General features: G+C 35.9%; 3 protein-coding genes across 7 annotated transcripts in view; 1 reads left to right on the top strand and 2 right to left on the bottom strand.

The window, feature by feature from the left end:
* LOC142973561 (uncharacterized) overlaps nucleotides 1-24,106 on the top strand; it is a 104,255-nt gene that overhangs the window by 26,060 nt on the left and 54,089 nt on the right. The window contains exon 1 of one of the 5 annotated variants that reach the window (XM_076115393.1): nucleotides 8,289-8,775. The exons of the other annotated variants lie outside the window; for them this stretch is intronic. Coding sequence (XP_075971508.1) covers nucleotides 8,719-8,775 — 57 coding nt within the window. The 5' untranslated portion in view covers nucleotides 8,289-8,718. Of the gene's footprint in view, nucleotides 1-8,288; nucleotides 8,776-24,106 lie in introns of those variants that run through there. 5 annotated transcript variants of the gene reach the window in all.
* LOC142973865 (acyl-CoA Delta-9 desaturase-like) lies at nucleotides 14,106-17,642 on the bottom strand. Its single transcript, XM_076115886.1, has 5 exons — nucleotides 17,362-17,642; nucleotides 17,058-17,188; nucleotides 16,485-16,690; nucleotides 15,434-15,619; nucleotides 14,106-15,127 (listed from the first exon to the last, which is right to left on the bottom strand). The coding sequence occupies exons 1-5, from the start codon at nucleotides 17,540-17,542 to the stop codon at nucleotides 14,857-14,859; spliced, it is 975 nt and encodes a 324-aa protein (XP_075972001.1). The 5' UTR covers nucleotides 17,543-17,642; the 3' UTR covers nucleotides 14,106-14,856.
* Nucleotides 20,146-22,908, bottom strand: LOC142973866 (acyl-CoA Delta-9 desaturase-like). Its single transcript, XM_076115887.1, has 5 exons — nucleotides 22,622-22,908; nucleotides 22,268-22,398; nucleotides 21,807-22,012; nucleotides 21,139-21,336; nucleotides 20,146-20,710 (listed from the first exon to the last, which is right to left on the bottom strand). The coding sequence occupies exons 1-5, from the start codon at nucleotides 22,800-22,802 to the stop codon at nucleotides 20,446-20,448; spliced, it is 981 nt and encodes a 326-aa protein (XP_075972002.1). The 5' UTR covers nucleotides 22,803-22,908; the 3' UTR covers nucleotides 20,146-20,445.

The following is a 24,106-nucleotide window of genomic DNA, read 5'->3' on the forward strand; positions in this document are numbered from 1 at the left end:
ATACGAGCGTACTTACGATACCTACCATAAACGATACATGAGATTGTTATCTAATAATACATACTAGTGAGCGCATAGACGTGGTGGTACGCGTACGTACCGCTGATTGTTGGCAGCTCCTCGCATGATCAATTATTGTATCAACCACATTGTAAAACTTTTGGCGATTGAAAAGAGTGGCCGTGAGTTTCTCGCTAGCTCTTCTCATAAGGCTCTAGCCCCTTTCCGAGCTAGTGGTAGATTCAGTAATTGTAATGACTATCGTAAGTGCCAACATTTGACCTAAATGAATAAATGATTTGATTTTGATTTTGATACCTACGACGCGTCGCGACATGTCGTCGCTCAGCGCGCCGCCGCCGCCAGAAATCTCGTAGGCATGCGCGGAGATATATCGCGTTGTTCACTATACATTGAATGCTCAAAAATGACTAACTCGGGAACCAATCATTTCCGAGAAAAATGGTTGAAGTAAATTTCGCGCATTTAGTGTCACAAAATTAACACTGAAGTTTTCGGTTAACCGTCGTTTACACCCTGTATAACGAAAACTAAATATATAGGTTTTGGCAGATTTTTTGAAGAGCCGTTGCATTTATGACTCAAAACCAGGGGTGAGGGGTCTGGGGGTGCGAAGTGGGTGGTAGCAGAGTGTCATGGCAGTATGCGCGTGCGCATTTAAAAGGAATAACACATTTTTTTGCGTCACGGGGTCTAAAAATGGCGTCGAAAAAGTGTAAAAACGACGTGGACTCTTTTTGCTGCATATGTGATGAATTTATTAAAGTGAGAGCCAATAAAATTTGTTTATCATCAAATAAGGCATTTTGACTATGAAGCTTACTTTAACATGTCAGTACGAAATCAGGATAAAATAAGGGCACCTCACTTCTTGTGTAATAACTGCAAAAACACTTTAGAAGGTAAGAAAATACTCCTTATATTGAATGAACATTTATATGCCTACATACATATTTTTTTAAATATACATTACATGTGTACATCGTTAATTAATGTTATTAATATTTTTTTCAGCCTGGTACTGAGGAGAGAAAAAAAAGATGAAGTTTGAAGTACCATGAATATGGAGAGAGCCTACTGACACATCAAGTTCCTATTTTCACACAAAAAAAAACCAAAAGTATTCATTTCTAAAAAAAAATTGTATCCTTTTTGTATTTTGTGTTTCTTTGTGCCTTATTTCATCATTTAAATTAATAAAAATATATAAATCATAACTTTTTTACTCTTATATATTTATAATTGTATGTGGAAGAAAGAGCTTTACCATTAAAACTTAAAATTCGTTCTAAAAGCTACAAAAGCAAACTTTATTAGATAAAAATATGATTTCCTTATTAAGTTAGGTATACGTAATCAAAATCAAAGGTACAGAACTCAGACTCAAAATTCGTGTTGACCAATGTTATCTATGTAAATATTTACTTCTGTTGCCGCCTATGCCACATTACATTTATTGAGGGCATGCAAAGTCCCCAACCCGCACTTGGCCAGCGTGGTGGACTTAAGGCCTAATCCCTCCCTCATTACCGGAGGAGACCCTTGCCCAGCAGTGGGACAGTAATGGGTTAAATTTATTTTTTTATAAATATTTACAGCATCTACCTGTTGCTGTTATCAATAGCGAGCAGGAATAACCAAAAAAGCACAATTGTTGCATGAGAGCCCCCTTAATTATGTTCTTTTTTTCTGGTTTCTAGTATTTGTTATTGAAGCGGCAACAGAAATGCATGACGTGCAAAGTTTTCTTTCTAAACCGTCTAACTTTCACGGTTCATGAGATACACACACCTTTCGCCATTTAGAATGTAATAAGGGACAAGTCTATCGTCATGTACCGAACATGTAACCGAAGTCTGAACTACTGTTAAAAGAAAAAATAAATAAAAGAAAAGAAGATACCATTAAAAAATATTCTAGTCTAGTTAAAGTAGAAAAAACCAAATCATCGTTCTGTGTGATCCGGGTATCGAACCCGAGATTTCGTGGTCACATTACCGTCCAGACCAAAGAGGCAGTTAGAAGGTAAAGGGTCTAGCCCACTAGTCCCACTGAGTTATCCCTTAACGCAGGGGTTCCCAACCTTTTCTTAGTCCGGGACCACTTTTATATTATTCTCGCTAGCAGAGACCACTTTGTAAGTATATTAAAAATAGAGTGTAATAATCATCCTGAAAATGTTTAATTTTAAAATCATTCGCGGACTATATTTTGACTTCCAGGGCCACTGGTGGTCCGCGGACCACTGGTTGGGAACCACTGCCTTAACGGGACATCTCGGAAATGTTGTCCCAGTAGTTGTCAACTGTAAGATTGTGTGAACTTTGGTCACGTGTAACGTATAAGAGAGATGACCTTTTCCTTGTGGCTTATGACCTTACTCTTATTACGAAGAATGTAATTTGTCTGAGTAATGTCTCGAAGGGAGTTGTAGGTAAGTTGTCAGTTGATAGGCATGCCACTATTATATTTTGTTCGTAGAATACCCACGTCGATTTTCTTGTAATATAATTTGCTAGCAGCATTATAAAATATATCTATACTAATATTATAAAGCTGAAGAGTTTGTTTGTTTGTTTGTTTGAACGCGCTAATCTCAGGAACTACTGATCCGATTCGAAAAATTATTTCATTGTTAGATAGCTCATTTATCGAGGAAGGCTATAGGCTATATATCATCACGCTACGACCAATAGGAGCAGAGTATCAGCAAAAAATGTTACAAAAACGGGAAAGAAATTCACCCATTCTCTCTAATGTCACGCAAGCGAAGTTGCGCGGGTCAGCTAGTTAAGGTTTAAATGAATTTTACTAATATACGTTTAGCGATATACACAGATCATATCGGTGACGTCTTGCAAAACGGATAGGTGCGCAGTAACCGGTGGTCCTGTATGACAATACATATGTATAGATGTGAATGACGGGAAGCTTGTAAGGATCGTATACCAAGTGGTTTTTTGGTCTCTGCCTACCCCTATGGGAAGAAAGCATGATTATGTATGTAAGTCTAAATTTTGAGCTCTAATAAAATATTAAAACAAAACATTCAAAAATAAAAAAAGTAAAATTATTGTTACATAATATTAATTACGGTATCGGTGTCCGAAAGAACGCCTTTTTTAAGGTCGGCTAACATACATTTTAAATTACCTTCAAAACTATTCAAATGGTAACAAAAATATAATTAATGACATAAGCATACTAGGTATAAACTCAGACCGATCAATTCGTCTTACTTCCCGAGACATTACTGTATCCGTAAGTTAAACTTTTATCTGTGGAACTATCAAAATGGCGCCTTGACATTTCGTAACAAGCCTCACGAACTACACGATCCCGCCTTCATAATAATATCATAACTAAATGTCGTTGCGCTATTTATCAAACAACTTTATTTTGTTAGAATTATCAGTTCCGTCATTATTTATACCGCAACTGATAAACAATGCGGTTTAGAGTTTGTATTTTAAACTTTTAGTAGTACTCAGTCGAATGTCTAAGTGGCCTGAAATGCTTTTTATAAGGGCTAACATCCCTGATGCTTCCGGAGCTTCGTAACCGTAACCGAAACTTTCGGACATCCGATAGATAAAAAAATATCCGTAACCGTATCTGAATCCGAAACGGATAATCCGAAATAATTTCATATCTGTATCCGGTATAGTAATCATTCCTATATCCGATCCACTCCGTATCCGAAATTTCATATCTATTTATGCTTAATATATATAAAATCGCACCCATATTTTAGGAGTGTAGATAGAGGCCAAAGTAAGCCATCTTTTATGATCCCTTCAAACTTCTTCCGTTCCATGGAAAGTAGTCCAAGTACTACGCACCGGAACTTTTTTAAATAATATTACATCCATTTCACTATTATTGTTTCTTATACTTACTATTTTTTTTTTCTTGGAACAGTATTGGCTAGTACTTTGAACCTCATACAAACATAATGTATGTGTGACTCACGTAAATTTAGCCTCAAACGTGATATACTTAGTATTATTTACTTCCGGCGCTGCTATTAAATCATTCGGTTTACCGATAAAGGCAATTAAATCTAAGAACGTATTACATTTTATAACATTACATAATATATTAACATCGATCGATAATAATTTAGTAAGCGTTTATGCGTTTTAATAAAAATAATGTTTGAAAATGTTATTTTGACTTCAATGTTAGTTTGGAGCTCACTGAAAGAAACCTAATGAACCGTGAACTCATCTGTGAATCTCGAAGCCAAAGAGATTATATTACAAGTTCATACATACTATAATGCGAAAATACTTTTTCCCCGACCTAATATTACGTATTTTTTGTCGATTCCGTCATCTGTCACATTCTAACATGCTTACCTAACTTAAATTATGTCACAACTTGAGTAAACACAACTTTGTGTGATTGAACTTTCGGCACAATATTATGAAGGTTTGAATCTAAAACGCACGGATGGACCCGAAATTTCGATTAGGAACGGCAGGAGACCCCCTGAGAGTTAAATTGTACCCGTTCACGAGTTAAATTTGTGACCCACTATTGAGTTCAGAAGTGATATTTTTTGTAAGTTGATAGAATTCCTTATGTTGTTATTTTTATAGATTAATAGTACAGTAGCTATAGAATGAAATGTTAGCTATACGTAGGTATTCTCCTTAAGTGAAAAATAATACTTATTTATTACATTTCGTGCTTAACTGTGTACTTATACCATATGAGCAGTATTATGGCTCTTGTGATCTGAAAACAGCCCGTCTCTACCATAAAGCAATTAGAAACCAAAATATTATTTACCAGTCTAAGGTAACTAGACTAGGCAAAGACTAAGGATAGAATAACTTGTGATTACTATAACTATATATTTATTACGTTAATGTGAAATATTTAATCCACGGACCAAATTAAACAAAGAACCGTGTAGAAAAAAGCCAACAAAACTGCGTAAAAACGATTTCACTAAGTTCTACCTTCGACTTCGCATAACTTAATATCTTATGTACTAAACCAGGTTATAAACTGTTCATTATCTTCCGTCCAGTAGTTTTTGCGTTAAAGACTAACAAACACATATGGGATTTAACTATAATAATATGGATGCTTAACAACTATTTCTGTTTTAGTTCTTCAATACGTATAGACCCGTTTACGCTAAAGGGTAGTTTAAGTAGACCATAGTGAATGCCTGTCCCGAGTGCCTTGACACACTTAGCGATAGTTCATTCATAGCACCTGCTCTGACAGCTATTTACAACACAACTTGTTTTGTGTAGGCTAAATAGGATATCATTTAAATGTTAACAACTAGAACGTTACTTGAACTGCCTTGTATTCGTTCTAGCCTTCTAGGACTACACTCGCAGTAATGTAGCGCGGTTCTCTACTAATCTAACTAAACTACAACTATCGAGTATCGACAACCGGCTAGCTATCGAGATATTTTGTATGAAAATCTGATCGGTGCTTCAAGCGGGCGTCGAATCGCACTACTGTAGCGCCATTCCCCACAATGTGTACTATCGAGTATCGGGAATTTAACATTTATTCTGAAATGTACTGCAAAAATAGTTCCCTCGGCACCCGCTACAGGCGCTATTGAAGTTTTCATACAACATTAAAATTTACAAAGTCGTGTTACGAGATGAGTGAAAAACAAGTGAATAATTTAATTATTTAACAGGCATTATCAGCAGCTTGCTCTATCTCTTACTCTGCTCCAATTTCGCTTGTTTGTCTAACCGTTATTTACCTAAAGTAGAAATTTCTCAAACCTGCCGTGTCTCATATATATGTACATTATCGACTTTATGATTAAAACTTTGATCTCTCTTTGGGCTCCAATTTGGTACATTAGTAAAAACGTTACATGCTGCAATAAACTTTGCCGAAAGCCTATAAACTAATATTACAATAGAAATAGATCAACTCCACACTATTTTAAATTGGTTGGTTGCCTATTAAAAAACAGCAGCTCTCTTTATTTGTACACTAACTGACCCACGCAACTTCGCTTGCGTCACATAAGAAAGAATGGGTCAAAATTTTCCTCGTTTTTGTAACATTTTTTACTGGTACTCTGCTCCTATTGGTCGTAGCGTGATGATATATAGCCTAAAGCCTTCCTCAATAAATGGGCTATCTAATACTGAAAGAATTTTTCAAATCGGACCAGTAGTTCCTGAGATTAGCGCGTTCAAACAAACAAACAAACTCTTCAGCTTTATAATATTAGTATAGATTCTAAAAGATAAGAGATATCAATAGAGCTACTCTCCTTGTCTGCGTTTTCACAATACATTGTTATTGTACTCGTGATCGATATTTGAAGCGGATCGAATCACTATCAGAACATTTAGAACCGGTTTTACAAACAATGATCAAGGCCAAGCATACAGTTAACAAATTGTAACAAAAACTAAGCCAAATAAATAGATAGTGATATAATCGTAGGCTTATTGAAGTCATGTAGACGATAAACCAGCGCGCGGCGGCCAGTTTTATTTAAACCAGCCAACTGTAGGCACAGAATTTTATTAATTGTGTCCAAGTGTTTGCACAATACACAGGAACACTCTCTATTGTCGTTACTATGATAGCCAGGTGGGATGGCTAATCGTGCATTTCGAGGCATGGATGTCTACAACTGTCTTACTTCGCGAACTAAGCATTTTTTAACAGAAAAAGTCAGGAATATTTTTTTAACCCGACCCGGCATCAAACCGGAGACCTCTACGCGGCAGCCGTGTGCATTTCCGAATGCGCCAAGAATCAGTCACTAGTTATCTTTACAGTGGATATAAAGCGATGCCATTCACGCTGATAACCAAAAATGAGTACTTTTTCTTTATTATTTTTCAATTATTCATGGGAAGTTAATAAAAGGTTTTATTATTCTTTTTAAAGCTTATTGGCTATTGAAGCAGTTTAATGAATGGTAACGTCTATCGATAACCACAAATTAACTGACACTATCCCTGAAATGATACATTTCGACCCTATTCGAGTAATTCAGCTAGACTATCCCACTAAACGGAAGGGATATTGGCAATGAATAGAGCACCCTATTACGTCCTACGGTATTACATATAAAGGGGTAACAATAGAAGAAAGAGTAGCTTCCTATCTATGTGCTAATATAATGTTATTGCTGTTGCCGAACTCTCCCCTACAAGCTATCCGTGCAATATCATTAAATGTTGTTATTATGACGTCATAGCAGAGTATTGGGGAGAGTCATGTTGAACCGGGCTACAAACTAAGTAATTATATCCTACTAATATTATTAATGCGAAAGTTTCTAAGTATGGATAAATGTACATATGTTTGTGACACTATCAAGCTGAAACTACTGAATGGATTTTAATGAAATTTGGTACACAAATAGTTACTGTTTATAACCTGGAATAACATATGGCATACATTTTTCCCCCGGGAAATATTTTTACGTTGACGAAGTCGTGGGCAAAAGTTAGGAGTGATAATTATCTGTCTTATATTTTTATTTTTCATGTAAGGAATTAACTTACAGGTTCATAATAACAAAATATTCCGAATATCTGAAGTTTGAAGATTCCACTACTTGTTTTCATGTTTCACTCCGGTGCGTCAGAAATATTCATTTAAAATCCACCTTAAATTTAATTAGATATTTTACGAGAGTGATTAACATAATAAAGAATTTTATTATTGAATTACACACGTTGCATAAATTCTTTATCAGTTGGAAACGAATTAATAAATGAATTCTAGTAAATTTTTGATATAAAAAGTAAACGTATGTAATACTCGCAAAACTTTTAATAACAATGTGTCTAAGTACAATGATCGTAAAAATGTACTTTACTTTCCTTTTAAGCCCTGTCTGCATTCGTTATCTTTTTGTACAGCGCGCAGCGCAAAAATAGCGATAATTAAGCGGGTGAAGTCTAACCAGGTGCCTTCATTGTGTACAAAAACACGTGAGAACTAATGTAAGATGCAGCATTTATTACAAAGACGTGTATTTTTTGTTAGCCATTCTATCGTTCTTATTTTCAACAACTCAAAACGCAAAGAGGCTTTTTCACATTCCATTTCCTACTTTTAAACCGACGCATTCAACGTCTAGTGTTCTCCAATCCGCAATGGACGTTTTAAAAGAAGGGTTCCTAGAGCAAATGTCAAAACAGTCGAGAAATCTGTCGAGGGGACATGCGCAGTAGGGATCCGATCAATGCACCCCGACGAGTGCGCGCGCCACCCTCACCCCGGCCGAGCGCCGCTATCTACGCAGTTGGCCACAAAAACACCATCTAAAGCCTAGCTCACTCAGCGGATCGCCCTTGAACAACAAAAAATACACAATCAATCGGCTCATCCGACACTTAGTGCCCAAAAACTCTACCGTGAACGCGAGGCGCCTCCACGAGGTTGCGTCTCGTTCAGCTCGTTAAGGACACCCACACCTTCCGAAGTGTGTCTGCGGAGCTCGCCAGTGTTGCACCTAGTCAGCTCGCCGTCGCGTGACTCATCGGATTATCCAGAAGATTTCGATCGTTAAATTCGTTACGATAGTGCTCTCGAAGAGTCGGTGTTGGTGTGTAGCCGTAAATAATTAGTGCAAGTTCGGATGCCGGTGGTCCGGCCGCGTGTGCCGCTATTGATGACGGGGCCGGTGAGTCCCGTTGAGGAGTGAGGCGGGCGCACTCAGCCGCAGGGATGGACGACTGCGACACCATATTCTATGACGACGACGGTGAAGCTCAGTGCGATATGGTACGTGGAACGGTTTAACCTTGACCAAAACCTTCGATTATCCTAAACAATGCAATTAGTGCAGCCCGTGTTGACATTACGCATACACCATCGATCTCAACGTGTAACTATATAACAGCTATACAGTTATATAACGCGGAAACCGCGTATACAATGTGTGCACAAAATGGACGATCTGCCAGCTTTTGCAGTGATGCAATACCGTTTACTATTCGATATCGGAGATCGATTTCTTTTGTGGTTTTGATAGAATCAATTTGTGTTTTTGTAGTACCATAACAGACTAAGTCACAATAGGTAGTTTAGCATCGTCTGCATTGGCTGGGATGAAGCTTGAGACCTTGAATAAATTGTGAAGGAAACATCTATTAGACACGACTGTTTTGCTAATTAATTTATTTCAATAAAAACTAGGTTCACATTAATTAAAATACTTATGGTAGACTCAACGTTGGATGAATTATTAACAAGTTTTTTATCAACTTCCCACGAAATATTCACTCATCATAAGTGTAGGTACCTACCGTAAAAGCGAAACCATGTATATCGTCTAGAAGATAACAAAACACTACAAAGGTTTTCTGTGGGAAACCTGTTAGTAATTAGCTACCGTTTTGGGAGATAGCCAATTAAAGATTACACTCCCATCTCTTGTGAATAATTGGTTTTACACTACGGGAAATTTTGCAACATTTAAAAAAAAAAAAACTTAAAATGTAGGAACTTGTTTTGTTACTGGGAATTCGGAACAATGAAGTATTTTTAGTATTCTTGTACTACAACCTTCACAATGGAGTAATTAATTTACTTCCTTTACAACTTACTTTTATATTCTTTGTTAGAATTTAAGATTTTGTAAAGAGATTCACTAGAATAGATTTTTTGATAAGTTTATTCCGGCATTTGAAAGATTTATATACATACTCAGACAATGCACCCAATCAATCCTTAAAGATACTCGAACACACAATGAAATAATACGCCTTTAGCACTATAACATATAACACCGACTAAAAAGAAAACTTCCCTTTTACATGTAAGCATGCTTCTATTGGGTTTATTTCTTTCCCTTGAGTAAAAAATGCATTGCCAGATCAATACGTAGTCGACACACGCTCAATGCGAACTGCCTTTGTGCACATCCCACTGACGTAACAACTTCCTCACCGACGGTTCTACACAACTACAACAAAATGAACACCATGATTTATTCTAAACAGATCATGGAGTAATCTAGATGCCATAAACTCTTTAGAAAGCTTATGGCCACGCTGCCGCTGTGAGAATCCCAAGACGACAAACTGCCTGTTTATTTATTTACAACAGCAAATTTCCCATAGGAGTGCATTTGCTGCAATCATAGGTGATATAATATTACTGTAGCAATTTTACACCAAATTACACAGTTTCTACCTATAACCTCACATGTGTGATGTGCGTTGAATCGATTGAAGTCTGGACCATTCTTTATATTGAAATTTTATTGCTATTGTGTTCTACCGAGCAGTAAAGCGAGCTCACTTTCGAACAAATGTCATCAATTAGTTTACAACATGTTGATTCTCAACACTTGTTGTGTAATGGTTTGATTCTTATCTGTGTAATCAATCAATGAGCGGTTAATGATCAACACGTTACAATCGCTGAGAGAAAGTTCAAATTGGTGAATTTATCATCATTATGTCCACGCACCCACGACTCACTAATTATAAGAACAATACACTAATAATTTTTAACTTCGTTCAGGGTCACCAATAGAGATGTAAGGGTCTTCACACATTTAAAAATGTGATATCAAATCGCGCGGCTGGCAAGATTCATGTATTCATGTTTGTGTGTAAACAAAATGAACGCGGTTCTAGAGGAACTTATTAACTAAGTTTACAGTAATAGGTTTTAGAAATTCGCCTTAATAATTATATTATATAAATATATATAGAAAACAGAAGTTCTGTAGTGTATTAACAATTTTAACCATTGTGGTAAACAATTTAGGCGTTACAAACGTTGAACCGCGCGGTTTGGTCTTATCTGTGGCGGCTTCACAAACGCATCTTTGATAGGCCTATTGTTGTGTTAATAATTACCACGTTTACTATTTATTATAAGTATATATCTCGATGAAAGCTGTTCACAGTTGAGATTGTGGGCCTTTGAGATGGGGGCCGGCGATATCTGCTTAATTGTAGGTTTACCTTTAATTTTGTTACTCAATGAGTTATTGTAATGAATTCTCTTGCATGTGGGAGGTAGTGCTACGAGCTTGTCAGTGTAATATTTATCTAATGACTCACTACTTATTTATCGGCTTCTAGCAGCAGCAGATATTCAGTAACAATAGTTTTGGAGGTTCCATTTTTAGAACGGTATGTATTTTTAAACTGCTGAAACGATTTCTAAAATCCTTTCGTTTTAAATATAATAGTTTACTTTATTCCTGTTGTGAAAATTTCCTTAAAAAGATTTCTAAAACCATCTGAGGCTAATTGCAACTACCTAGGAATATATCAATTTTAAAATTTTTATCAATATTAGTATTGAAGTCCTCAACCCGCACTTGGCCGGCGTGGTGGACTCACGGCCTTACTCCTCACTCTTTACAGGAGGAGACCCTTGCCCAGCAGTGGGACCTTAATGCGTTTTATTTATATTTATTTATTTTAATTTATTATCAAGATAATCCAACACATTAATACCACTGGAATTATTATAGAACATGTTCAAACGATCACGTTCTAACACCAAGGTTCATCTTTATTCATATTTATTTATGAATGCAACTCTATTATGAAATCTTCAGTGTTTCTTTACAAATTACTTTACGTCTTTATTGTTGGCTATAACACTTGGACTTTAGTAGTGCTGTAATATTTATTTTTGAAGCTGCCATTCACTGTCAAATGCATTGTAGCTAGTTTTAAGAGGTTTGATATCTTCGTGGGTCATTATTTGATTACTGTAAGTTTAAGAAAGTGAACAGACAGAGGGGCTATTTCCTACTTCTATCAATAATTATTATAAAAAAAACTTTGTGGACTATCAACAACCGGTTAGCTAAAGAAATAAATTTGTATGAAAATTGGATTAGCGCCTCTAGTGCGTAGGAACTATTTTTGCATCACGTTTTTAATGTCAACCTGTCGATAGTCGAAAATGCCGCCGCAAGAATCGCGCCACAGAGAATCTATTTCCATTATCGATCGCCTACCAAACAGCTATTGGGAAATGTATGTACTCCGCAAGAACTATTTTTAAAAGGTAATTTTACATGTCAAATACTTTTTACTGGTATAGTGAATGAAAGAAATGTGCACTAGTGTTAATTTGTATCTCATATAAAACTTATTATTATTAAAGTCTAGACAAAATAGCGGTATGCAAATCCTAATCCTCGGAAACATTGACGTGCAAATAGCTTCATAAACTACAAGACCTCATTAGGCTGGCATTTCTGTCCATTAATTTCAATTGGAGAGTAATTACATGTAATTTGTAATGTAAAGGCTACGTGTTAGGGGCGTTAGTGGCGTTTCAACGGCAAAACCTTTCAACTAAAAGTGGTTTGACGTTATACACCATAGAAAACAAAATATTGAATACTGTTTTCTATGTTTAGTACCGTGAGGTATGTTTGCCATGGAGAATGGATCGGCCTTTGAAACTGATGGTGCAACTGCATGCTAATGCAGTTTGTACGAACATACTTTTGTTTGGAACATTGCTGTTATGTTTTTGTAGCGTAATTCTGTACAGTCGGTAGCGATTTTCGAGAATTTGACAATTCATATGTGCTTAACTGCACGTTTGGGGCAGTGATTTAAGCGGTCACCTCGCCGCAACAACTGTAGCGCCGCATGTGGTGGATTCGAATCCCACCCGGGACAAATCTTTGTGTGATGAGCACGAGTATTTGTTCTGAGCCTGGATGTCAATTTATCTATATAAGTATGTATTTAGAAGTATATAAGTATGTTTATCAGTTATTTGGTTACCATAGTACAAGCTCTGCTTAGTTTGGAATCAAATGACCATGTGTGAGTTGTCCAATGATATTTATTTATTTACTTAACAATTAGTTCCTAGGGTACCCGCTAGAGGCGCTGATCAACTCGATAACATTACTAGCCGGTAGAGAATCACATTCTTGTTGGCTTTGAATTTCTGTTGAACCTACGACTGTGTTGCGTGATTTCGCAACAAATTGATTTAGTGGCTAGACTGAACATCATTTCATCAAATAATATACCTTTAGGTTGGTTTTATTCCAAACAAGCGAACATGAACGATTCTGTCCGGGTACTCTTTAACCCGTTGATTCTTTGTTGAGTTGATTGAGTTGACATTTTGATCGCATCAATCCCAAACAAACTTGGTCCCGATGATCAAAAACATGATAAAAAAAGAATTATCCAATTCGGTTTAGTTGTTCAAAAGTTATGCGCGTAAATACATTTCGGTGATTCATGTTTATTTATATAGATTAAAGCGTTTTATTATATTTATCGTATGTTTAGTAGTAAATCTAGTGTCAAAGTTGTTCAAGCCAATCAATAGAACTGTGGAACATCAGGCATGTTCCACAGTTCTATTAATAATATAATGAATAACAAAACTTATTTTTTATAAATTTGACCTAAATGACTTTTTATTATTTGCATGACCATCCATATTAATTATGTAAATCATGTTGGGTATGTACTTACATGTGGTTTATCTGGGGGCACGGAAGTGCCCCCGCAAGTCGAGCAAAAAAAAAGCGGCACGGCCGTAACATCCTTTTCTCGAAGCAATTCGGGCTATTTTTGACACCCCTATAATTTCGTTGTGGATAAAACAAGAAGCCTGGATTTTCAGCAACTAATCAGTCATTGTATAAACACGGTATATTTAAAATTTCAGTCAATTTGAACCAGTAGTTTAAGAATGACAACTTGTTAAAATTTTGAATTTTGTCACTCACTGATTCACTGACTCACTGACTCACCGATCATCAAAAGTCTAAGGTACTTCTAGCAGACTTAGAAGCTTAAAATTTAGAATACAAATAGGGTTTAGTGTCTTAATCATGGGAAAAATTCAATATTTTCTAATTTCGGTCAAGTTTTCTAAATACACGAACTGCAACAATAACTTTGTAATCCCATATAAATGTATAAGATTACAAGGCTACATTTGCAGTTAATGAATTAAATTATTATTTCTGTAGAAAATTAAATAAATAGGTGTAAATATGTATCTACTATATGAGACATAACGGGAGGGGGTATAGGGTGGGTAAGGGTGTTTAGCCCATGAAACTGAACAACATTCCCATAGGAAAATATGTTGAATTATGAAAAATATGTTTGCTCTATTCGCTCTACAAAAAGAAGTGAGATGCCATCAAAAACATTCTGTAAAAACCTCAAGTCTCGCCGTAAAAAGTTGTGAGATCTATATAATACCAAGTCGATTAATCTATTTAGTCTCTACTTAAAGGACCTTCTGTCTTAAGTTATTACGTATGTTATTATCATGCAAATTTTAAAAAAAATACCTTTAAAACAAATAGTTCGACTTGGTCATCGCAAGAAAACACAAATTCGCCATTAACATTTCAGGAGCATTAACTTCTCGTCGTGCTGTGTAGTGTGATACATACTAATAATCAAATCATGCGATGGCCAGGTCGGTCTATTTGTTTTAGAGGTATTTTTTTTAAATTGGCATTATAATAACATACGTAATAACTTAAGACAGAAGGTCCTTTAAGTAGAGACTAAATAGATTAATCGACTTGGTATTATATAGATCTCACAACTTTTTACGGCGAGACTTGAGGTTTTTACAGAATGTTTTTGATGGCATTTAGTTTTTACATTAAACAATGAAAACAATTGTTTAGTTGATTTAATTATTTGAGCAAAGCTTCAACTAGTAAATAATAAACTACAATTAAAATGAATAAACTCTACACCTTTACAAAATTTAAAACTAACTCCCACATTCTTTGGCAACCAGATAAAGATACATGTGCTTATTCTTCATTGTTTCACAAAATAATATAGTAAAGTAGGATAAAATAGTTCGTATGCCTATTTGTTATTCTAAATGGTTATGTTCTTCGGGTGGAATATCTGCACTATCAGGGCCATGTTGGGCAGTATATTTCTGTATCATTTCTTTCGATACTTCTCTCTTCTCAGTCACCCAGCCGAATTTCTCAGCTAGATGTATGAGATTTGTTGTGAAATCGAGGAAGTGATAAAATTCAGCCGCTCGGTAGTCGAAGGGGAAGGAATGGTGGAAGTTGTGCCAACCCTCGCCTCCAGTCAAGGCCGCGATGATCACGTTCTCAGCTGGCCTCATTGATCTGCGACACAAATGATTTTTTTTGTTAAAGTTCGCACGATAGATCATAAACTTGCAACTAGTAATCTTGTGGTGAAAAATACAATGCCTAATACCAATATCAAGACAGCGAAGTGAAATAAACTGTTTAAATAATAAAATAATGAAAAGCCACCTGAAAAACCAGTTAATAGGTAGGTAATTAGGTATATAGTTAAAGTCTCAAATGCTTTTCAAACCACGTTAAATATTGTCGCGAAGATTGAAAGAGTCCCTTCAAAGCGAGCAGAACGTCTCATAAATATAGACGATGATATCGATAACGTACTTGTCGTAAGGCCTGTAGCCCAGCGTGTGGCCCAGGCTGTTGACCGTGAGCTCGCTGTGGTACACGACCAAGAACCGAATGCAGGTCTGCCAGGCGATGGCCGCGCGCCAGTTCTCACCCCACAGTAGAATGCCGACTAATGTAGGCAGGACGAAGCCGACCAGTGGGTTTATTATGTCCACGTATCTGGAAAATATCACACATTTAATTATTAAACGTGACTCTTTGTTCTTAAGAAACGCCCAAATGATTGATAATTGTTGGCTGGGTAAATATTTCCAACAAATTGTACTAAATATGTTTTGATTGGAGCTTTAATAGACCATTTTTTATCGCAGGGTTATTAGTCACAGACTTAAAATTAGAGTAAAATTAGTCTATAGAAATTTAGTTTAAATAATATTCTTGCATCTAAAAGATTATGTCTTTTTAATTGCGAAGATTAGCTACATTTTGTGTTAGCCTAGTCTAATAAGATACTATCCGATTTCATAGCCGTATCACGGGAAAATGTCTGTGAAAGTCTGCATGAAAGCCATGTTTTTATTAGCGTGTAAGCCAATAATATGCATAATCTTAGCAAAGTGGGGAAGTCGGACAAAGGCGTTCGACTTATAGCGCTCTATTTTTCCGTCGGTGCAAAAAACTCTTCAACATTTAAAATGGAACCGGGAAACTAGCACAAGGAAGATTTTTGTTATTGTCTATTATGTTGTCAAATATCAATCAATTAATTTAGTATGTCCGATGGATGAGGGCGGCCCAGGACCGGTCCTATTGGCGCTCGATGGGGGAGGCCTTTGTCCAGCAGTGGACGATTCCCGGCTGAGATGATGATGATGAATTTAGTATGTTAGTGTAACAAAAACTATCAAAAGAAGAAAATTAACTAACCAAGCGCTGACGAAACAAAATTGTTTGATTCGGAACGTTCCGTAAAAAACAAATCTAAGGCTCTTTTCAATCTAGGTATATTATTCCTACATTTTAATTAATACTGTCGATGATAATTTTGAGAATAAGCTAAAACTCGTTATCTTTATGTCCTTACTTGTTATGCCAGATGATAAGGGGATCACTTTCAATATCAGACATGTCAATCTCACTGAACTTGCTGGTCACTTCCTTCTTCTTCTTCATGAGGAGCCAGCCGATATGAGAGAAGAATAGCCCGCGCTCCCTGTTGTGTGGGTCCGACTCCGTGTCACTGTACTTATGGTGCACCCTGTGGTTCCGTATCCATTGGTATAATGTGTTCTGGAGATAACAAATATATTTCTAAGCGACAATTTTGCATAGATACATTCAAATGATATATTCTGTTCTAATGTTCTTATGCATAAACAATTTGCCAGTGCTAAACCACAGGCCGTATTTCAAACGAACCGTTAGTCTATTATTCAAATCGTATTGAGATTATAGCCTCATAGAATTCACATCTAAATGCAAAAATATCGTCATAAGTTGTACCAATAACCAATATTTTACGTTCACAAAACGACCATATTTTGCGATCGTAACAGCCAGAGGCTGTCTAGACTACCTCTGTATTTTACGATGCAGTAGCATTACTTTAAATTGGCTAGAGTTGGACGCCAGAATAGCACATAAAATGTAATATTACCTGTCCAGCTGATGCAAAGCCGAATAAAAAAATAAGTCTCAACGGAGTGGCGGCTTTGAATGCTCGGTGCGCCCAGTATCTGTGGGCACCGCCCGTTATTCCGAATCCGCTGAACACGAACATCGCGTATGCTGCAAAAATATTTTATTTATTAAGTCTGATTAATTGGCTACGTTTTATGTTCATGATCTACAAACATAATATTATCTTCTTTCATTTATGTCTGCTCGACCGGGTATCCAATCTGGGATATGCATGATGAGAGTTAATAGAAGGGTAATTCTTTAATATATAAAGTTCTTACCGAACACCACAGACTGCCATTTGACAGGTATTGCGTAGTGATAGCACCAGTAGAACGACACTAAATGAAACGCCAGTACAGACGCAGTTGTACCCCACTTGACTTCAGTCTCTAAGCCGAACCATCTTTCTAATTCCCGCGCTTTTGACAAAAAGAACGATTCCCGTTTCATACCCGACATTTCAAGTCCTCGGCCGCCCCTGTTTCCTTTACAATTGTCACAAAATGAATTGTTTTTCCATTTATAACCTATTATAATATCGTATACTAATGAGCAAATATTAATAGAAAATTATATTATTCATGCAAAAATATAGGTTTAAAAATACACAACAGTTTGCCTGTGCCACGACCTTGATTCACTTGTCTATTGTATTACGGGTGTATTCTGCTAAAATTTATAATAATATACATCATTCTGATTTGTTTATCGTAATATTTTTTAGCAATGACACTGAATTTTAGAAAATCTAAAATAATTGCATGCTTTCATAGTTTTAATATTTTTATGCTGTATATGTACTTCTAGTTAAAACAGCAATATTGTGAATGATATGTTGTTGTATGTCGCTGGCATCTATTAAATTATTTTATTCGTCACATTAATTACTTTTTTATTTAAACACTAATAGCATAGTGAAAAAGAATTGATTAGTTACCTCCTAGCACGTATTATCTAGGTATTTGTATAGTTACCTCAATGTCAGCCTATGTAGCGAATATCCTTAATTAGCTTAACGGTTTCAGGTGAATCAGGTGTCTTTATACCTTTAATCCTATCAAAATACGAAACATGATAACATGATTATATGACAAGGGTTTACTTTGGGTAGAGTTCTCATTACAGGCTTAAATTTACACAAAACATTACAATGATGGAATAATTATTATGATCAGTAGCGCAGTAAAGTCGGTACTATCGAGTATCGAGAAATTGATATTTAAAATGTACTGAAATAATAGTTCCTACGGCGCCCGCTAGAGGCGGAGACATTTTTTTTATACAAAATTCCTCGATAGCTAGCCGGTTGTTGATAGTCGCTAATAGAAGACACTCGGCGCTACTGTAGCACGAATTTCTACCATTATCCACTGTCTAATCAACGCCTCAAGCGGGTGCCGTTGGAACTATCTTTGCAGTTCATTTTAAGTGTTTAACTCTCTGTACTCGATAGTACCAACTACAAAGAATCGCTAGGAACTTAACAAAGATAACGAATCATTAACATAAAAAAAGATTGGTAAAACTTAGCCTTGAATTTCCTTTGTGTAAAATTAAGCGAGCCCTTTTCAGAATATCTTGATTTACGTGATAGCTCTTATATTGTGATTCGGTGGCCCTGGGGACTGAGCGGTACTTGTGCGTGGTCGTATAATGGAAACTGGTGATAAATCGACCGTCAACGACATGAACCCTAATAGCTGTTGGAGGACTTTTATACGCCTTGATGAGTTCTCTTAAACTTTCCAACATTTTTAAAACAAAAAAATACGCATATTAGTAACAATAATATCTCTACCGATATTCTTATCTTGGTGCTGATTTTTTGATTTCTTCTAGTCGGAAACTATGCAGCCTCTCCAAAACTGTTACGTGCGTAAAATATAATTAAAGACTTTGACCACACAAGAAATTATCACAACGCCACATTTTTCTTAAAAACTACCTAGAATTTTCATTGCAGAATAACCCTTAAACTATAAATGTACTATTAAGAATGACATGCATAATTCTAACAATAATACTACTACTACTACTACTACACTACTAGGAATTGTAATTAATATTCATAGTTATTTTAAATACATGAAGTGGCGATGTCAACTTTAGGGTTATAATAGTTCTTCTATTTTACAATATACCTTTAACCAAAAATATTTAAGCCTAGTTGCAGTCAATAGTCGAAATTCATATTTCATTCTTTTACTTATTCTATCACTGTAACCTTTGAAATTATGAAACTGTAAAAAGTTTTATGAACTTTCATGTTTCGAAATGCACGTTTTTGTTACAGTAGCTCGATTCTCTACCATTATCTACTTTCGATAATCGGCTAGCTATCGAGAAATTTTGCAAGAAAATCTGTTTAGCGCCTCTATCGGGCCCACAAGAACTATTATGTACATTTGAAATGTCAAACTTGCTACCCGACTATGCCGTCTGTAGAGAATTGCGCTACTGTAGATGAAAAACTGATAAGTATTAGAAGAGTGCTTCCATGTTTCGAAATGCACGTTTTTATTACTGATAGTTAACATTCATAGGTCTATAATGTGCAAGTTGTTTTAAATGTTCCAAAAACTATAATGGCTTCAAAAGTCAGCCAGAATCAGGAACAACACGTTACCTCCAGATGAAACAACGGAAATGTTTAGTTTAAATACCATTCAGCCACTCTTTGGACTAGGTACCTGTTTTTGAAAATGTTCATGAAAATAACGGCGAAGAGAGCGTTACGCAGAATCTTGAGATATTCCAAATTGCAGGGTCTTAATGACATTGCAGTTTGATATAATAATATATCGGAGTCCTAATTATAAATGTCGCTAGCCGATGAGCTCAATTGATAAGCAAATTACTAGTTTGCATCCACTCTAAGCCTAGCATGTGATTATTGATTAAAATCTCTGTAAATCTGTCTGCGGGTATTCAAATAATGTTGGTGAGTATTTTTTAAGTAGGACGTCGCAAAAATATATCTATTCCGGTTTGAGACAGAGGTGCTATTTGATTTTGTTATCAAAAAGTTCTCCACGGCGATGCAGGGTCAGAAAAAGGAAACATATTGTAATAACTTTGGTACTGTATTTTATCTCATAAATTCACTACAATATCCCATCTAGTGAGGCCTCTTATTTGACAGCCGGATTTGTCCTCCAAATAAAATAGCCAAACAAATAAAAAAGTTATGAAAATCTATAATTTCTACAATCATTTATGTTATTCCACACGGTTTCATTATACAAATGTCGTAAATGCCTACATAAACAATCAGTATTTGCAATGAGTAATTTAACAGATTAAAGTATAATTTAAAAAGAAAAATTAACGCATTTGTATGTATATTTCTTTATATTAACATTTTAATAAGATGCTTCTTCAATAATGTCTTTTTGTTCGGTTCCCGCTTGTCTGTTAATGTAACTTTGTATCATGTCTTTGGAGGCTTCTCTCTTGTCCGTCAGCCAGCCAAACGTCTCGACCCAGTGGAGTAGGTGAGTGGTAAAGTCAAAGGTTCGAGCCCATTCTGCTGCCTTGTAGTCGTAAGGGAAGGCGTGATGATAGTTGTGCCATCCCTCGCCACCGGTCAGCGCAGAAACTAAGCCGTTTTCTACAGGTTTTATGTTTCTGTAATATAATTTTTAAATTGTGATAACGAAAGTAATTTGCTTTGTTACGTCCTTATTTCACGTTTTTTACATTGTTTCTTTCTCAAAATCATGCTGTCAAGAGATTTGGCTGATGTTTTTACGACCAGCTGCCCGTCTGATGTCAACTCTTCTTGGGAATTCTTAATTTATTACGTATTACTTTTTTTCACCTATTACTGTCCCACTGCTGGGCTCAGGGCTCCTCCCGAAATGAGGGACGGGGTGGAATTACCTATTATTTGTGATTATTTAAATACGTCGTGCTGAAGTGCACGACTGTCTGAGGATCTCTGATCTCTGAGATCTGAAATCTTTGAGGTGGCATACCAGTCTACTACAGCTTAAATCTGTTTTAAAATTCCACTAATTATTTTAACGCATATTATTATGGAACTAAAACCTTGCCTATTATAAGGTCTAAATTCATAGCCAAACTTGGCACTGTGTGCCAGACTGTTGACGGTCAGTTCCACGTGGTAGACCACCATGAGTCTGATGAAACACTGCCAGGCTACTGCCGCGCGCCAGCCCTCACCGATCAGCGCCATGTTGGCAAGCGTTGGAAACACAAAGCACGCTAACGGATTTATTATATCCACATATCTGAAATAAAATAGGTATTATTTTGATGAAGAAGAAGTAGAAGTACTATTTACCAGTATTTTTTTTAGTTTTCTTCTGCGGCCGATAAATTATGATAGGCTCGCCCCTCGTTGGAAGGGACCAACATTGTTATTGGCGAAACGTGAGTGTATTTCATACACCTGTGCCACTTATCGTCTATTTCTAGGGACGAAAACTGGCTAGGGTATTCAAGCATGAGAAATGTAGATATTTTTTGCAAACAATTCGGTTGATTTGTTATGTCAGTTTCAGACATAACCCTAATATGTGGGACGCGTATTTCATAACGATAATCCGCCTTTTTCGCCATTTATTCTCCCAAATATTTTTCCACCGCGTTTCCAAGCGATTAGTTTTCTACCTTTTCGGTTAAGAGGGAATCTTTTTATCTGAGTACGCAGAATAAAAACCAGCCAAGCTTACGGAGATAAGGTTCCCTTGTTACTTACTTGGTATGCCAAGTAATAAGTGGATCATTTTCAATGTCAGACATATCAATTTTGCTGAATTTGCTGACGACTTCTGGCTTCTTCTTCATGAGAAGCCAGCCGATGTGTGAGAAGAAGAACCCTCGATTGATGTTGTGAGGATCTGCTTCCGTGTCACTGTATTTGTGATGGATACGATGATTGCGGACCCATTGGTATAAGGTATTCTGTAAAAAAAATATGATTTCTTCATTTTTATAAGTCCTGATGATAAACTGAATTTTAGACTGACGTAACCATAAAAGTCGTAGTTTTTGTACTTAATAATGATACAACTGTAGAGTAATTCATGTTATTAAGATTATTAACTTTGGGGTAAAAGTAAAAAAAAACTCAAAAATATCATCTTGTGACCCAAATTTCTGAAAAATAGATAAATTTCCGTAGAATTACACTTTTTATCAAATGCAGTTACAAAGTACCTGATTGGCGGACGCGAAGCCTAATAAAAATATGACTCGTAAAGGGGTAGCTGCTTTAAACCCCCGATGAGTCCAGTATCTGTGAGCTCCACCGGTGATACCGAACCCACTAAACACATACATAAGATATCCTGAAAATATACCAAAGAGATATTTACAAATGTAAAATAATACGTTTTAAAATATTACTACTCGTACCCATATAATATCTCTAAAACGATCTTAGACGTGATCATTATTTGAGGTTTACGATACCTTTTTTAATTAATATCATTAATTTTTCAACAATAAGTTTTCAAAGTCGAAACTTTACCTGACTAAAAAACGTTACTTATAAAATATAAACAATCTTACCGAACACAACGGACTGCCATTTCGCAGGAAAGGCATAATTATAACACCAGTAGGCAGCTAGGGCATGGAATGCAAGCACAATTGCAGATGTGGTCCATTTAATATCACTCTGAAAACCAAACCATCTCTCCACCGCCCGTACTTTTGACAAAAACTTTGATTCCTCCTTTTCTTTTACCATTTTTATCCCCTATTTCATTTCAATCGTGAATTCTGTCGAATAGTCATTATAACAATGGCTATCAGACCTAGAACAAGTGACATAAATTAACATAACTTAGCAATAATTGTAGAAGTATTTATTAAAAGTTTCCTTGGATATAGTATTTATAAAAATACTCAAGTCATAAGTTTATTTACACATGTATTCTCTTGCTAATTAGCACACAATGACCTATATAAATAAAAATGAATCTCCGAAATGTATGTACAGAATAACTTTTGAAGAACTAAACTTAATTAGATAATTCTTTTTGTAATGTACATAATTATGTTACTGTCGCGACAAAGTTTGTATGTTTGGGATCAAAATTCCAAACAAAATGGAATTAATGGGACAAATTGTACTATACCAAGACTGGGAAATCCGCTAGATTTACAGTTAGTTATTACCTATGTTAAAGGTAAATTTGTAGTATTTAGTTCGTATATTATCCACATTATACCGGGAACAGTTTGTAAGACGTTCGCTAAACACCATCAATTTATTACAGCTAAGAATGTGAGAGCCGTTACGTGCACGGCCATACCAACTGTCAGTGGATAAGGGCCAGTATGCTTTACACTAAAGGGAACATGTAAGAACAAAATAATTATTATAAAGGAGTAATGATTAGAGGGCCTCTGAAATTATGCTATACTAACTTCCGCTCGTGACCTCGACCGCGTGAATAGATTTCCCGTAGTAAAAAGTTTCCTTTATGTTAATCCAGGTTATAAACTATCTGTGTACCAAATTTCATAAAAATCCGTCCAGTAGCTTTTTGGTGAAAGAGTAACAAACATCTGTACATACTCACGAACTTTCGCATTTATAATATTAGTAGGATTATTTATCATTCATTCAAATTTGATTGTGTGGACAGTAAAGCGAGCATTCAAAGTGTTTAAATGACGCTGTAACGCTATCATTTTTCATTTTTTTCGACCCAAGTCAACGTTCTCTATTCTCAAAAGGAAACTCCGTAAAAAATATTTAGTATCTATTTGTATCTAGATATCCCTGTTTCATATTTCAGTTAAATCAAGGACGAAACGTGCCAGAAAATTATGAAACAAAATAAATACAGCCAAATATTGTAATTTATTTGCAAAGTTCAAAAGTTCGTGTGGCACGGAGCCAAATGCCTGCCTGCATTTACAAACTGCATTGCCTCTGCTTCATTTTTAACTTTTTATTGCTTGTAGAAACGCGTGAATGCGAGCTCGTTTTTGTAATGATGTCGAACACGTAATGTTTGATTACAAATTTAGACAAATTGTTTT

The sequence above is a fragment of the Anticarsia gemmatalis genome, chromosome 6 (assembly GCF_050436995.1).
Source record: "Anticarsia gemmatalis isolate Benzon Research Colony breed Stoneville strain chromosome 6, ilAntGemm2 primary, whole genome shotgun sequence".
Taxonomy (NCBI): domain Eukaryota; kingdom Metazoa; phylum Arthropoda; class Insecta; order Lepidoptera; family Erebidae; genus Anticarsia; species Anticarsia gemmatalis.